Source organism: Nothoprocta perdicaria, unplaced genomic scaffold, assembly GCF_003342845.1.
Source record: "Nothoprocta perdicaria isolate Ctin4 unplaced genomic scaffold, notPer1 scaffold_355, whole genome shotgun sequence".
NCBI classification, from domain to species: Eukaryota; Metazoa; Chordata; class Aves; order Tinamiformes; family Tinamidae; genus Nothoprocta; species Nothoprocta perdicaria.
This window is the reverse complement of record NW_020455594.1, coordinates 219,432-234,810: the sequence shown is the minus strand read 5'-3', so window position 1 is coordinate 234,810 and position 15,379 is coordinate 219,432. Positions and strand designations below refer to the sequence as shown.

General features: G+C 46.2%; 1 protein-coding gene across 2 annotated transcripts in view; it reads left to right on the top strand.

Annotated features, from left to right (window-relative positions):
- Positions 1-5,435: 5,435 nt before the first annotated feature.
- SMG7 (SMG7, nonsense mediated mRNA decay factor) overlaps positions 5,436-15,379 on the top strand; it is a 35,067-nt gene continuing 25,123 nt past the window's right edge. For both annotated transcript variants that reach the window (XM_026044228.1, XM_026044227.1), the window contains exons 1-5: positions 5,436-5,491; positions 5,599-5,750; positions 13,228-13,259; positions 13,713-13,830; positions 14,794-14,926. In XM_026044228.1, coding sequence (XP_025900013.1) covers positions 5,722-5,750; positions 13,228-13,259; positions 13,713-13,830; positions 14,794-14,926 — 312 coding nt within the window. In that variant the 5' untranslated portion in view covers positions 5,436-5,491; positions 5,599-5,721. The remainder of the gene's footprint in view (positions 5,492-5,598; positions 5,751-13,227; positions 13,260-13,712; positions 13,831-14,793; positions 14,927-15,379) is intronic.

Genomic DNA, 15,379 nt, shown 5'->3' with positions numbered 1-15,379 from the left:
GTTCGGGACGGCGCCGTCGCGGCGGCCGCGCGGGACGGGCCCCGCGGGGTGAAGCCCCCGCTCCGCGGCAGGACCTCGCCCGGCGGCACCGGGACCTGCTCGTGCTGCCCGGGCCGCCCGCCCTCCCCCGGCTCTTCCCTCGCGGAGGCTCCGCGTCCTCCCGCGCCGGCCGCGGGAGCCTCCCGGCCCGCGGGCCGGAGCCGCCGCWGTCGGGCAGCTCCGCTGCTCGGGAGCCTTGCTCGGCCCCCCGCCCCGGTGGTTCTTGGTACAGCTGCGCTGGAGCACCTGGGCGTTCGTGTGTTACCTGTGACCGTGCCGGGCCTTGTCACCAAGCATCTTGTCTCTGCCTTTTTTTTTTTTTTAAAAAAAAAGAAAAGACAAAGCCTCAAACTCTCCCAGCAGAGTTGGGAGAAGTCTTCTTGTTTTCTGCCTCTAAACTACCCTAGTTTTTGTTCCTCTATGTAGAGGGTAAGTCTGGGGAGAGGGAGAATTCCCAAAAGCATGAAATGCTTTTTCCATCTGCAGCTGTAGTAGCAAGTGTATTTAGAAAATGAGATGTCCAGATTTTCCATGGTGTGAGCTCTTAAGGGAAGAGAGCAGGGAACACAGCCTCGGATTCCTACCTCATGCAGGAGGTTCTCCTTCATGGAGTGCTAAAAGCTTCATCATGAGGGAATAGGGACACAAATAAAATGACAGAAGAGGGTAGTTAAAGAAAACATTCAGCCTGATGAAGATGTGGGACATTTGGTCTCTGATGATTTTTGCTTTTTGTAGCTAAGGAGGGGCAAAAAAGTTTCTGTGAAAAATGTTTTGGGCTTGGTTTTTGAAGTTAGGATAAAAGAAACCTGAATTTCTTAGGTGTAACCACTTAATGGTTGAGTGAAATAATGACTCTGCAGGAATCAAGGGAGACTGAAAGAGCTAGCAGGAAAGAAAAGGATTTTTAGGCAGACTGCCTTAACTCCTCCGCTACCAGACTCTTCCTTCCTGTATGAATGAGTCAGTTATTTTAAGCTTAAAATCTGGTCCTGAGAAGATGGTGCTGCATTTATCAAAATTCAAGAGCTGCTGGCTACTTGGGGCTCCTGCAGAAGCCTCCCAGGAGACACAGAGGTCAGTCTTAATGAACCAGGTACTGCTTAGAAAGTTGCAGGAGGAGAGAAAAGAGCTGTTTTAGGTCATCTTCATATGTGGCATAAGGTGGCACAGGGGTTTGGGCTTTCTCACCCTTWCTGCCTTTTCAAGGTGACCTTCTAAGAGCAGTGAGCTGCCTTCTGTCCTGTGGGAGCTGGGGCTCCCTGCCTGGGAACTAGGCCTGCCAGGTACTTCTCTCTGGCCTGACTTTGAGTCACTTCTCAAAGATTTGCATTAGACCTGGTTGGGTGAGGAAAAATTTGAGAGGTAAATGTCTAGTTATAATGGAGGTTTTGGAAAGTTCTCTCAAAAAGCTCTTAGGAAAAAGAGTTCATAGGTTTGTTCTGCTCAGATGAATGTGCTCTAGGCCTGGTAAGTCTGACTTCGCTAGAAAATGTTTATTTTTTATTTTGATCTTTTTTGCTGCCTTAAGGAACTTTAGATACTCACCACAAATTAAATTTGTCCTTTGCAATAGTCTTCTCTCAGTAAATATTGCACATAGCCCTAAGTACAGAAGGAGATGCTTACAAGCAAAATACCCACTACCAATAGGATTTCTAATGCACCACCACAGAAACTTCCAAACACATCCCTTCTTTTAAAAGGTATGATTGAGCTCAAGTTCACGTTTGCTGTGAGGAAGTGACCTTCATTGGTGATTTTATATACACATATTAAATATCAATTCATGAAGTTAGCAGATTGACTGGGGTGCAACTTTCTCAGTAGTATTGTAGAAAGATATGAACTCTAGTTACTAGTTGACTCTAACCTTCCCCTTGTTAGATTGTGGCGTTTGATGCTAGGTAAACACAGGGGAAAAAAAAAATTTGAATTACAGGGCTGGAATACTGCTTATAAATTTTAGTGCTGACAAACCGGTAGTTTCCTGTAGTCTTATGGTGAGGCTATAACCAACTTCATTAAAGGTTTGACTTTAATAATTGAAATTGTGGTGCCCTTTTCAACAGCTCCTGAGTAGCCCCGTTCGGCAGCAGAAGCGCTCGTGGCTGCTCTGGTGCTGCCTGCCAGACCAAGACGTGCCTCTTGCAGCCCTTCTCCCTTGCTGACCGAGGAGRGTAGAGCTGAGGCTCATTCTGCACCAGGTTCCCGATGAAGATAGTGTGGAGTTGACCTCGGTCAATTAGTGAAATATGAGTGAGAATCCTGTATGAATCAAGTCCAGAGTGTTTCCTGAGGAGAAAGGTAGAATCAGCATTTAGTTATGTGCAGGCTCCATAAGGGAGTCCCTCTGGGCAGTCTGTGCCACTGCTTGGCCCTCCTTGGCACAGAGAAGTTTTCTACCATATCYGCCCCCAAAGGCTCCTGTTCCAGGTTGATGCCTGTTGATGGTTGATGCCTGCCTAAGCTGAAGCATAAGAAGTTCCATCTCCAGGTGAGGAGCAGCTTCTTTACTGTTAGGGTGACAGAGCAGTGGAACAGGCCGCCCAGGGAGGTTGTGGAGTCCCCTACTCTGGAGGTCTTCAAAACCCGCCTGGATGCCACCCTGTGCCACATGCTCTAGGTGTGCCTGCTTGAGCAGGAAGGTTGGACTAGATGATCTGTAGAGGTCCCTTCCAACCTTAAATATTCTGTGAATTCTGTGTTGTGTCTCATCCTGCTCCTGGGCTCTGTCCTGGCGCCCTCGCCACAGGCAGGGGCTGCTGCCATCGTCCCTGCAGCGCGTTCCCGGCTTCCCCGCTTTTGGGATTTGATACCAGAAGTGCTGCCTCCATTTAGAATGRCCAACACTTCTGACCTCCTCTGGAGGTTGAGGGTAGTGGTTTGAAAAGCCAGTAATTCATGATGACAGCTTCTTGCTGCTGAGCTGCAAGCTCTAGTACCTGTTTTTTTTTTTTTTACCTGTGAAGTTAGGAGGAAAAAAGAGAGGAGGAGGAGGAAAAAGAAAAAGGAACACCAAAGGGAGCAAGGCTGAACATCCCTGGTGTGACTGTAGTGCTTAACAGTTGCTGCTCTCCTCTCCCAAGTGATTTTAATAAGTTGTAACCATTTTCAGCAGAGTTTCCAACCTCATTTAAGCTTGAGCAACTGTCGAGAGGGTGACTCTTAATCTGTATAAAATGCCTGCTGGTGATGGGAGACCTCGGCCCTCTTTGGTGCTTGGCAGGACCTGGCCGCACCACTGGAGAAGGCCACTTTGCCCTTGCACTGCTCCCAGCAGKAGCATCGCGCTCTTCCTTGCGCTCACTCCTCATGCTGAGAAGTTGGGGCTAAACTTTTGGCTAGGTCTGCAGCAAACTGGACGGGAGCTTTAGGTTAAGTCTGGGAGGGTTGTCCCCCCTGCCATGTTGCTTGATGTGAGTTGGTTCCCTGGTTCCGTTCCCCAGATAGGCAAGCAGGCGCGTGCCGGCCAGAGGGCCGGGCCGTGTGGAGCAGCGGCGAGGCTGTGAGGCAACGACAGGGCTGGCTGCTCCGTGCAGCCGCCGCGCCGGTCACCGCGGGAGCGCGCGCTGGGTGCAGCGCCGTTGCACAGCTCTTGTCCTGGAGCACGCGAGCCCTCGAGTCCCCTCATGTCATGGTGTCACTATCACAGATAGCAGCATCCCTGTCCTCGCTGTGCACTGGGAAAGGAGGAGGAACTTTTTTTTTTCTCCTTCTCTTTTCCTGCTACAAACACAGCTTATCATGGATGCTRTTACTGCAATTTTTTTCTAACAGGCTTGAGACTGCTTTCAAAATGATGCTCCAGTGACCTGGAAGTGCAGGTTAGCATAAGTGAAGCTACATTCTTTTTTTTTTTTTTTTTCTCCCCTTTCACAGTGATGCTTCTTGACATAACTACTTGTACTAACTGCACTACTTGTGCTTGTTCTAACTGCAGATTTCTATGTGATTTGGTTTTTGCTGGGAAAGAGAAAACTGCGTAGTAGCAGTGCAATCAGAGGAGCCCATTGAAAGCTTTGATATGGGGCACTTGACCAACTCCAAACCATTTTTTCCTTCCTTGAGTACAGGGTTTTGGTGTATTTCTTGAAGCCCCTTCATTTCAGTGCACGGTAGAAGGTACACTTGCCAGTTAACGCTTGCTGGATGCCAAGCCATTTTACTTAGGCAGTCAGTAGGAAGCATAGCATGATACTCAAGCTGCTTGAAAAACCCATTTCCTCTGTCCAGGGTATCTCCATCCAATAAATAGCCTGCTCAAATAATTAAATGACTTTTTTCCCGCTTYGCCTCTAAATCAGTTGATCTGGGCCTTCAATTGTATCACTAATCTCAAGCAACTTTCTTTTATTCARTACGTGTGAAAAAGCTTTCTCTTATTCAATACGTATGGAATGGGAAGCTGCTTTTCAGATTGGTATATTGGTTACTGCACCCACTTCCAAATTTTGTGGTGCTTCCCACTTAAGAGGCAGAGGTGGCTGCGCTCACTACTCGGGATCATTGAGGGTGACAGGAGACAAGAGTGACTCCATGGGAATATGCCCTGGCTGCTTTCCTGCCTGGCAGAAGCCGGGGAGGGAGTAACTGTAACCTGGCAGTAGTCAGTAGGGGAGGAGGTCATAGTTGTGGCTCATGTGCAGGGTGGATGGGGAGAGGGGAAGGAGCTGCTGGCTCCAGCACAGCTGGTGTCTGCCTGGTTTCCCTGGGTGAAGGGTGGCAGAGCAGTTTAGCAGTAGATCTATAACGTAGAAAGAGAGGGGACAGTGGTCACCTCTCTTTGTTTCTTTGAACTTGAGACCTGTCCTTCTCATGCCACAAACCTCATGGCTGTTGCCAAGGACAAGGGGGATAAAAACACCCTTTTGTTTCCTCTAAAAAGCTTTATCGGAACTGTATATTTTGGTCTTTGTGTGTGTGTGTGTGTGTGTGTGTGTGTGTGTTTTTTTTTTTTTTCCTGGTGTTACTAATGAGGTGGTAGATTGTGTCTGTGTTCTGCAAACCATGGTCCTTCCTTTGCATGGGAGGGAATTGCTGAGTAGCATCTTGCCAGTGAGAAGGGAAAACCAGCCTCTCCTTCCTCACGGGAGGACATGAGGCATGGTGGATGTGACTTGTGGGCTGTAGTTCCTTGCTGTGCGTACGGCGGGGCTGGCAGCTGTACTGTACATGCCTGGCGGGTACTCGCGGTGTTGCAGGCCCTGCCTCGCTGACTAGTTGCGCGGCCGTGCAGGTTTCGTCACCGGCTCCGTGTTGYCAGCCGCTCTCCGCGCATTGCCTTTAGGCCATGTTTCCAGATCTGTCTGACCGCGGCTTTCCCTCCCGCTTGAATTCAAGAGGAGCCGTACAAGTGGCTCCCATCTAAAGCCTGGGGATTCCATGGACAAGCCGAGGAGAGGGCAGTGATTTGTGCAGTGTTTCGATACTGCTTTTAAATTGCTCTGAGGTACCTCAGCAGTTGCTGATTTGGATTGATAAAATTCTATGGGTTGAGATGGAACAAGAGCTTTCTGAGTAACCTTAGGTCTGCTTTCTCTCCTTTCTGTATTCCAGTAGGACTTTTCTCGGATTATTCACACTGGCTTCCACGCTCAAGGGATATTCATAAGGAACCAGAAGGCTGAGGAATCTCTTGGGATTGTTACACTGCYGTGGGCGACAGACTGAATTTCACTGATGGGACTCAAATCAGAGATACCCTTGAGGTACTTGGGAGTCCTGCTAGAGTTAATTTTCTCTTCTACCTTCAGGGCAAAAGTATAATGTCATTTTCTGAAAATATTTATGATGTCTTTAATGCACCAGCAGTCAATTTCTCATACTTCATTTCATTGTCTGTGGTGTTGAAAGTATCTTCTCATGCTTGGCACTTTTGGCCAATTTTTTGCTTCATCCAATATTGGTGTTTGTGAGCTGTTTTCTTTCCCTTCTCCCCTTCTACTCCCCTATGAAGCACACTCTGGTCCCATGTGTTGCCCCTAATCCAGGAAGCTGCTGTCTTGCTTCCAGGAAGTGGGAAGTTCACTTGTACAAGTTTCTATTGGCACCTAATTGATTCTCTCGAATGCACTTGGGGAAGAGTTTCTCAAATCCTTTACAGGAGCTTTGAGAGGTTAGACTTTCTTTTGAACCCAACAAAATACCTCTTGTCCACCAAGGGATTTTATTTGAGACCTGCTCCGATCTTTTTTGATGCCGCGGTTTAATGAGGCTTTGTTAGTTGTTCCTGTTTGATCGGGATACAGTAAAGGGCAGTTTGTCCTGGGCCAGCTGGGGCTAGGATCCTCTGGACCACAATATGATCTGTGCTGTTATCAACATGTTTGACCTCTTAGGTAACTTGTCACCAGTGGAAGGGAATTAATTTGTGATAAATCAGTTTAGAAAGATGGTGTCTTTTTCCTTCCTTTCTTGATAAGTCTGTGAATTCTGTTCCTGTGTTTTCTGATATTGCTTTACCTTGTCCTCCCTTGGTCTCACCGTGGTTTGGGAGGAAGCACATGGATGTTACAACTGTTTGAGACATAGTGAATAAACCAAGATTTCCTGTRGCCTATGAGGAACCTTTGGCAAATGCCAGCTGTGATTCCTCTGCTGTCTTTGTTTTGTTTTTAACAGCATCTCTGAGATCTTCATTTGAGGTGCACTTGGAATGGTAGTAATGGTTGAGAAGGGTCTCATGAACTTTTAGCAGGTTTTTTCTCCTTTTATGCACACCCCTACTATTTCATTTTAGAGATTTTGAGAGCAGTGCTGAACGTGTGGATTTCAGATTTGGAGGCAAGAACAGCAGGATTCACATAGTTCCTGTGCTTTATTGTGAAATGCTGAAATGCACTGCCTGAGTTGGTCAGTGTTTAAACTTGTTGTGAGGGTGCTTGGATACTGTACAAAGCYTTTACAGCTTATTGTGGTTGCAGAGTGAACTGCCCAAGCTAAGCTTGCTTGAGCAAGTCGGATCCGCGTGGGTGTCAGTTCCTAACTGTGAACCGTGCAGTCGTGTCCTGCATCCCTGCCCCACGTGGGCCCTTCCTGCTTTGTTTGCAGGAAAGACTCAAAATGCACCCTCGGCCTAACCGGACACGGACAAGTCACTATCTCTTTCACTACTTTACCAAGTTTATATAGTTTAGGGAGGACAGTGGTGTTTGCTGGTAGTTTTTCAGTGTTAGGAGGGAGCCTGGGCACTCATGGTGTGGCTGGACCTGGGGCTGCTGGAACCTGCTGCTTTGGGCATTGAGGTCTCTGCCTCTGCAGAACTTTAAAAACAAGTGAGACAAATGTGTGTCAGGAATAGCATAAGGCCAAGGGCAGGGACTGCATAACCTCTCAAGGTCCTTTCCAGATTTGTTTGTGCTTCAGGCTGGATGTGATAATCCGATGCTGTAGAGCCTTTTCCATAACTGGTGCTGAGTGGAAAAGGGATCTAATGATCAGGTCTGGACTTCCCACTGAAAAGAAGGCTGCAGTCCTGGGTGTACTGAGAACTGACTTCAATTTGTGTTTTTCTACAGAGCTTGTATTTGGTGGGTATCAGCTAAAACCAATAGCTTTTTCATGCTTAATCCCCAAAGTAGACCCCAGTAACAGTTGACTGGACATAGTGAGAGCAACACCTATGGTCTGTGCATTGGAGTAGGTGTGTTTTGCTGGTGGGCTTCCATGTTTTGTAGATGACAGCCCATCTGGATGGGGAGCATAGTCCTGAATGTGCAAGTAGATATATATGTATAGGGTATATAGCTATAGAGACAGAGTTGAGCATTGCAGCTGTGCTTCTGTCAATGATAGGTGGAGGTGAATATCTCTCTAGGCAAGTTTCTCTGTCCTGTGGAAGAATGGAGAGGTTGAGCTCTCCACGAGTGGTACAGGCTGCTCTGCTTCCCAACATGGGGAACACAGTGACTGCTGCGTGTGGAGACCTGCAAGATGAATGTGGGGTCTGATAACAGTACCTTTCCTGGCTCCTTGCAGGCACACACATGTCCCTGATGCTTCGTGTCACCTTCGTGCTTCTCTAGAAACGGGTAGCAAATGTTGCTGGTTGTGTGGCCTGAGAGCGCAGGGTCTGCGTGTCCTCTTCTTTTCTTGGAAATGACCGTGTGTGACAGGGCCTCATTAGTCCTGTGGTGGTAGAGGACTCGGCGTCTTCCTTTTTCACAGTTCCTTCTTTGGAAAAATCCTTTTGCAGCTATCTTGGGTTGAAAAGTGTATTGCCAAACAGCGTTGCCCAGGTGCTTCCCAATGAGGAAGGGGAACTTCCCTGGGAACCSTTGGCAGAAAGAGACTTGGTACCTATTTACTTTCGTGAACGACTGTGATGCATTTCTCCATGACTGGTAGTCAGTATTGATTCCGTTTCTGTGCTTTGAGTGTTGCATTTTGTATTAAAATGGAGAATTGAAAATAACTTCTAAGATTTAACCTGCAATTAGTCATACCTGGATATAATTTGAACGTTAATAGTAATAGCTTGTGAAAACTGTAAGTTCCTTTCACATCAAAAAAATCTCTTTAATTCTTATAGAAAGCTATTTTAGTACTTCTGATGGTGTCATTTCTCAGATTCTTGGAACGTGTTGTATTTGCATGACGTTTGCCTAATTGTGAGTTAAAGTGAGCTTGGTTGGGCCAAAACCTGTTCTGTGCTGCTGAATCACTGCAGTGAATGATCTCAACATCGATAGCTTTGATTTGGGCTTTACATTTCTTTGAAGGACTTGTCTGGGTAGATGTCTCTGTATCAGCCAATAGGAATAGCATGTTCAAAAGGCTGAAGATTTTCCAAGCCCCAGTTAAATCTCAGGGTTTAATAAGATTTTTTTTATCTTTTTGTTTGTTTTCTTTCTGGGCCCCTTGTTTTCTTTCTGGGTCCCTTCTTGTTCAGTTTCCTTCTCACTTTTTCTCCTCTCCAACTGTGGCCACGATACCTAGATATCTAATATATTTGCTGTTTCTCCACCTGCTGCTTAGCAAGGAAGTTATTCTTAGTATCTTGATTGCCCCTAGTTTTGAGTCCCCTTGAACGCTTTCTCCCTGCATCTCTGCAAATTATTCCCGGCTTTATGGACCTGCAGCAGAATCAGCTTTTGCTACTGGATAAGGGGTGTTTTGCGAGCAAGGAGAGCAAACAGCAACACAAAGAAATCTCCCCTCTACCTGTACCTAATCCAGCTCTCTGGGGGGCTCACGAGCAGTGTATTTCTAGGAAACAACTTGATTGTGTCAGCCGAAGTGACGCCGATAGCTGCCTGATGCTGTCAGACTTGTGCATCCTTTCTGGATTAGACCTGGACATGACTTTCATAATGCAGATTGGGGGGGGGGCAGGGGAGGCAGGGGAGGAAGCTAGTGCTCCAGTAAAACACTATTCCAGACAACAAATGGATCTAAATAGAAAGTTAAACAACAGGATATTCCATATTTTAAGAATATTTTTTTCTATCAGTGGCTAGAACTTAGGAAAGATTCAGCTAAGCTTTTTAAGCTGGTCTTAATTACTAGCTAGTTTTGTCTGAATTCACTAAGAACCCAGACAGCCACGTACCTTGTTTGCAGATCACTCTCCTGACTTATATTTTAGAACCTTTACAGAGAGGACCCAGGCATATTTCTGTTGCTGGACAACTCTGCAGCCCAGGTGCCTTTTCCAAGGCATTTAACATGCATTTGCAGTGAGTGGCTCCCATGAGATGTTGTCTCTAGGCGGGAATGAGCGGGAGCTCTGTTTGGAGGAGGCAGTTGAGTTGTAGGAACTTGAGCAGGGCAGGAGACTCCTTCCCTTCCCCATAGATGAAACAGGACAGTATGCAGAGATGAACTTTCTTGGAGCAGATTTACCTATTGGGAACACCTTTACTTCCCGTTGTTGCCAACAGAAGAGCAAGAAGTGRATTTGAACAAAGCTGGCTGTGAGGACACAGCCTGGGATTTTATTGTAACAGTAAGAAGTGTTAAATTTACTGCATGTAAAAATAATAAGCTGGCTACTGYTGAAGATTTTCTTTCCAAGGAAAATTGCTGCCAAGTGTGCGCAGACTGTCCTCCGAGTGTAAAAGGTTAGACATGCAGAGCATTTAGCTGGATGACTCATGGCCTGAGGATCTCTTGCTATGTCACTAGTAGCTGACATGGGTAAAAGCTCTCTGTGTGTGAAGCAAGTGATGTAAGTACCTGCTGAAAACTATGGGCATTTAAATTAAGGTCTGTGCTTGCATCAGACTCGCTGTATCACGGTGAGATTCTGACTTCCTCCAGTTACCCTGTCAGGCAGGGACTTCATGGATGGAGCTGGGCTCTGAAGGCCTTTACTCATGTAGGTGAAGCTGAATCAATGGGTAAAGAAAGCTTTAAAGAGGGTTGGATCTTGATTTTGTTTTCTGGTTTGCTTGTTTGTTTTTCTTAAGTATCCTGGTGCTGTGCAAGTCCTGGATACGTGCCCGATCCTAAGACTGTGTTTTAAAAAAGTCTTTGCTGGCTCGCGGTCGATGCATGCYGTCTACACGTGGGGCAGGAAAGTGCAAGTGCTTTCTGTATCAGCTTTCAAAACGCAACCTTGAGCAAAGCTCACCAGCTGTTATGGATTAGTGCCCAGGGAGCTTCTAAAAGTGGCTAATAAGGCTTTATTTTCTTGATATTAGTGCCTGCTCGTAGGAAATGCACGAGCATTTGTTTCATGTAGCACTTGGCCACTGATACTGGGCAGCAACTTTTGCTCAGTGCTGAAGGGCAGATGTGGATGCTGTCTTGGTTATAGCTGGATGCCCATGAACAACCCCCCTTCTCCCATGAATTTCCTTTGTAACTTTGTGTACTGCCTATGCTATTGATGTTTCCTGCTGCTTTTCCCTGCTCTGAATCAAATACACTTAAAAATAGCATGCTATCATAGAAAAATCACCTTATTTTCCTCCTGAGAAAGGATTCTCTGCCTTTATTTGCTGCTTTTCTTTTGGAAGAAGGAGATGTTTCTGGCAGTGCCTGAATTCAGTCATTCTCTAGTCCCCTCCTTTCAGTGGGACTTCCGAGGGGTCACCTASCTCCTCTTAAAGGCTGGTAGACTGGAGTTCTCCTCTTTACTGCACATTTTCTGCAAGTAACTCTGGAGGAGAGAAATGCACAAATATAAACTCATACTTGGAGGGAAACTACCCTGAGCATTTCATTAGCCTTTAATTTGTGTAGTATTCACCAAACAAGCAATTGACTCCGAAGGCTTTTATATGACCACCTGCCTGGGCCAGTTTCCCATTTTAGTACTGAAAATCCTCAAGTCTTTAGTGATGTGCGAGTGGCAAGTGAACTGCTGAAGCGTCTGATGGGAATTCTGCTTCCAGGCTGCGGGGAAGCAGAGCTTGTTCCCAATGCCTGTGTGTGCTGGGTTTTTTAATGCCCCTGGTAAGGCTTGTCGTGCCGCGGCAGGTCTGGTGTGACTCGCGCTCGAGGCGTAACTGAGAGGAACACGTTGTAAACGAAGCTTGGCTCTGTCCAGCCTGATGCACGGAAATCCTGTCTTGGTCAGCTGGGTAATGCAGACTGCTGCTTTGGAAGCTTGCGCTTCAGGGTTTATCGTCTTAACAAGTAAAAGGAAGGCAAAAATTAACACACGTGTTCTTTTTTGAACTGATGCAGCCCTCTTAGAGATGCAGCTTTATGCAAATGGCTTAGTGTGTGGGAGAGAATCCCTGGTTCAGAGACAAGACTCCAGGGTCTGGGTGTTTAAGCGACTGTTCCACGATGGCAGCAGTGGAGAGTGCCCATGTCAGCAGGGTGCGTGGTGAGGATGGTGTCGTTCGCAGCACGTCTGCCCTAACGTGGTTCAGGAGCAGCTACCTAAGCTTTCTGCTTAAGGACAGCTTGGTTGATTAGAGTGGCAAAGCTCGGCCATGGAGGGGCAGGCTGCATCTCTCCTTGCCAGTTCAGGTACTGCCCTCCCAGCTAAGCCTAGTGTCTGTGTTGCACCCAGGTGCAGTAACCTTGCCCTTGATACCCTGCCAGCTTCCTGGGGRTGGGAATGCTGCTTTGGCCACCTGTGGCTACTGAAACCTCCCCACATGTTGATCCACTAGAACCCTTGTTTTATTTCAGAGCACCCTGTTTGAAAGTGTGGAAGCTTTTCAAGTATTTGAATAAAATGATAATTCCTTTGGCTGTTGAATGTTGGTAATGAACTGAATTGAGGGTTTTTATAATTGCACTTCTTTTTAAGCTAAAGCCCTAGACTAGGTTTATGTTAAAGAATAGCTCTCACGATACACCAAATTGTGTGTTTCAATGAAGATTTGAGGAATATTAATTTTGAATAACTATCGTTTGTGCTCTAAGGCTTTGGGTCAGTGAATAGGGCTTAAGGAAACCTCACTTAAGTCTGTAAACTGCCGAGGCAAACAGGTCAGTGAGAAAAGTTCGAGAACCTTCTTGAACAGATCAAAAGTGTGAACAAGTGACGCCAAGTTTGCTGGCAGTCAGAGCCAGGCAACAAGTCAGTCYGGTGGGACTTCAGTGTGACACTCAAAATACACAGATGGAGAGAGATTCCCCAGTCATTGTCTGACAGTGTTTGTAGTGACGAAGACCGCTGGCACCACCTGGAGCTCTCGGCTTTATCAGTGAGCTCGGATTTGTGTCCACTAGGAGTCTCTGAACACCAGCAAAGGCTCTTCAAAGAAGTGTCTTGGAGGAATGAGCGATGCTCCTTTTCTGTCAAGATGCAATGTAGTAGCTGGATGTTAACTGGTATTTTAGAGACTGATATTGAAGAAATTTTGAGACTGATTTTTGAAGAAATGCAGTCCCCCACAAGTGGGCCAGAGCCACCTCGATCCATAATGTTAGCTCTGGGTCTTTACGGAGCACATGCAACAAAACTGGCGGATGCTGAAGGTACTTGGCAGAGTGACCTTCCTCACGTGCCACTACTCAGAGTTAATTCAAAGAGGGGAACTCTAAACTCCCATTTGATAGGATGACATTGTGACAGGATAGCTGAGGAGATCGTGCTGTAATAAAAAAGTAGTTCCAATCCCCACTTTGTAGGAATGGAAAATACACTAGCTTAGGCTGTAGGCAGCCTCTAAGGGGCTGGCACCACTTTCTGTATTCACTGTTGCATTAATTTGTTGTAGTATAACTGCATTATTTTTTAATCAGATTCTGATTTCTTGTTTTATTGCTTTCTTACAGGCAGGCAGAAGTCCTGAAGGCTGACATGACAGGTAATTGCCTTTAATGCATAGCTGATGTAGCTCATAGTACCTGGTTCCTGTTTTTCTTCTGTGTGACTTAGGCTTGCCATTCGTAAGGACTATATATAAAGTGTGTGCATTATGTTAAAGATTTGAGAAGTGCAGAAGTGAGTGAATCCACACATGTCCCCAAGCATTAGAGTTATGAGCGCCAGATTCAGAACCTGGCGCTCAATCCCTGAGCCGTCTAGGCTGGCCCAAGTGTGCTCAGTTCTGTTCAAGGACTATAGAGCCTGCACAGCATCTTGTATTTCAAGGTTTTGCCAAATCTCTTATTAAACTGGATGTTTGGCTTTGGGGTACCTTATACTCTGCTATGTTCTCTCACTTGGTGAGTGAGTGGACTGTCAGTTTAGAAATAACTTTGTAAATTTGTACACTACAAAACCAGTTGTATCTTCTGTTTTTGTTTTCTTTTTCCAGATTCAAAGCTGGGTCCAGCAGAAGTCTGGACATCCAGACAGGCTCTACAGGACTTATATCAGAAAATGCTCGTGACTGATTTGGAATATGCTTTAGATAAAAAGGTGGAGCAGGACCTGTAAGTACTTAAGTAAACKTATGTGTGTTGTGTGTGCTGTTTAGCTGGAAACTCTCAACACTTCCAGCGCAGCAGTTGCATCCTATGAAATGACTGTCTTATTCCCTTTAAAATGAAAGCTGAAGCTGTATTGTGAGTGAAACACGATACTGTTACTGGAATAGGTGGGGAGAATTCCAGAGATAAGGGTTTTACCCCTGGCAGTTGGCAGCAGCCGTTTCRTGCAGGAGTGGTTTTGGATGAGCAAGATAGAAGGGAAAGAGGAAAGACACATCTGTTGCCTTTGGCCTGGGAGGAGGGTGGGAACAGAAGGGAGAACGTTCTCCTGATGTGCTGACCTGGAGCTTCAAGCGAGGTGTAAGGGCAGGAAGAGCTGCCAGGACCTATGCATTTAGCTCTGAGCTTGGTTTGGGCAGAGGGAGGAAGAAGGAGTGAGTGCTTTACGAGAGCACTTCTGACGGGTGAAGAAGCAGGGGAAGTTCATACAGAGCCTCTCGGTGTGGCAAGTGCAGCCCTTCTGGTTTAAAATACAGACGTGTTGTAACAGGCCTCGTTAAGAGGAGCACGTGCTGCTTTAGTGCTGGGAGGGAAGCAGGACCAGCAGGATGTCAGAGTCGGCTCCTGGAGGCAGGGACAGAGCAAGTGACTCTTAACTGATTTCCATACCCTGCATCTCATTTTTTTTCAGTGCTATAATGCCTAGATCTGAACAGTTAATAGAACAAATATTTACAATATTGTAGCATTTATTATCCAGTATCAGAATTGGTTTGTCCAGCTCTGAGAGATGGGGGAAAGTGGCTTTTCTCTTTTTAAGATTTTAAATCTGAGTGTTGTTTGAATACATCTCTGTGTCTAATACTCTGTAATTCAATAGCAATCCCTGTCCTGGCAATGGGAGAGAACTATCTACATGATGAGACATTTCCAAAATAAAAAGGAAAACTCTTCTTTTGTTTTCAGTTGGAATCATGCTTTTAAAAATCAGATCACTACGCTACAGGGTCAAGCAAAAAATAGAGCAAATCCGAATCGGAGCGAAGTTCAGGCGAACCTTTCTCTGTTCCTAGAGGCAGCTAGTGGCTTCTACACCCAGGTGAGTTATGAAGCGTGTCTTGCTTGTGATTCCTTTGCCTGATGTGGAAGGGAGAGCAGGTCCTGTTGATCTTCTGTGCTGTTCTAGCAACTGGTTATGTTTTGATACTTTATGAGAAATGAGCTCCTGTGCTATATGGACACAAGGAACTGTTGTATTCATCTGGGGAAAGACAAGAATCAGTTTACTAGGCAGATCAAATCTCATCTTTTCTCCTAGCATTACTGCTGTGGAGCAACTGATGCACTTTAACACAGGTGCTCTCAGCAGGATACATCTAAGGAACTGTAATGTTTTTCATCAGCTGAAGCCTCTGCTTGACATTAAACTTGGGTGAATCTGGTAGTTGTCTTGGCACTCCCTCAAAATGTGGAAGCCATAAAAGTTCCCTTCTGTAGCATCTGCTTCAAAGTCTTAAAAACCCACTGCATAGGATGAGTTTAACCTCGTGTT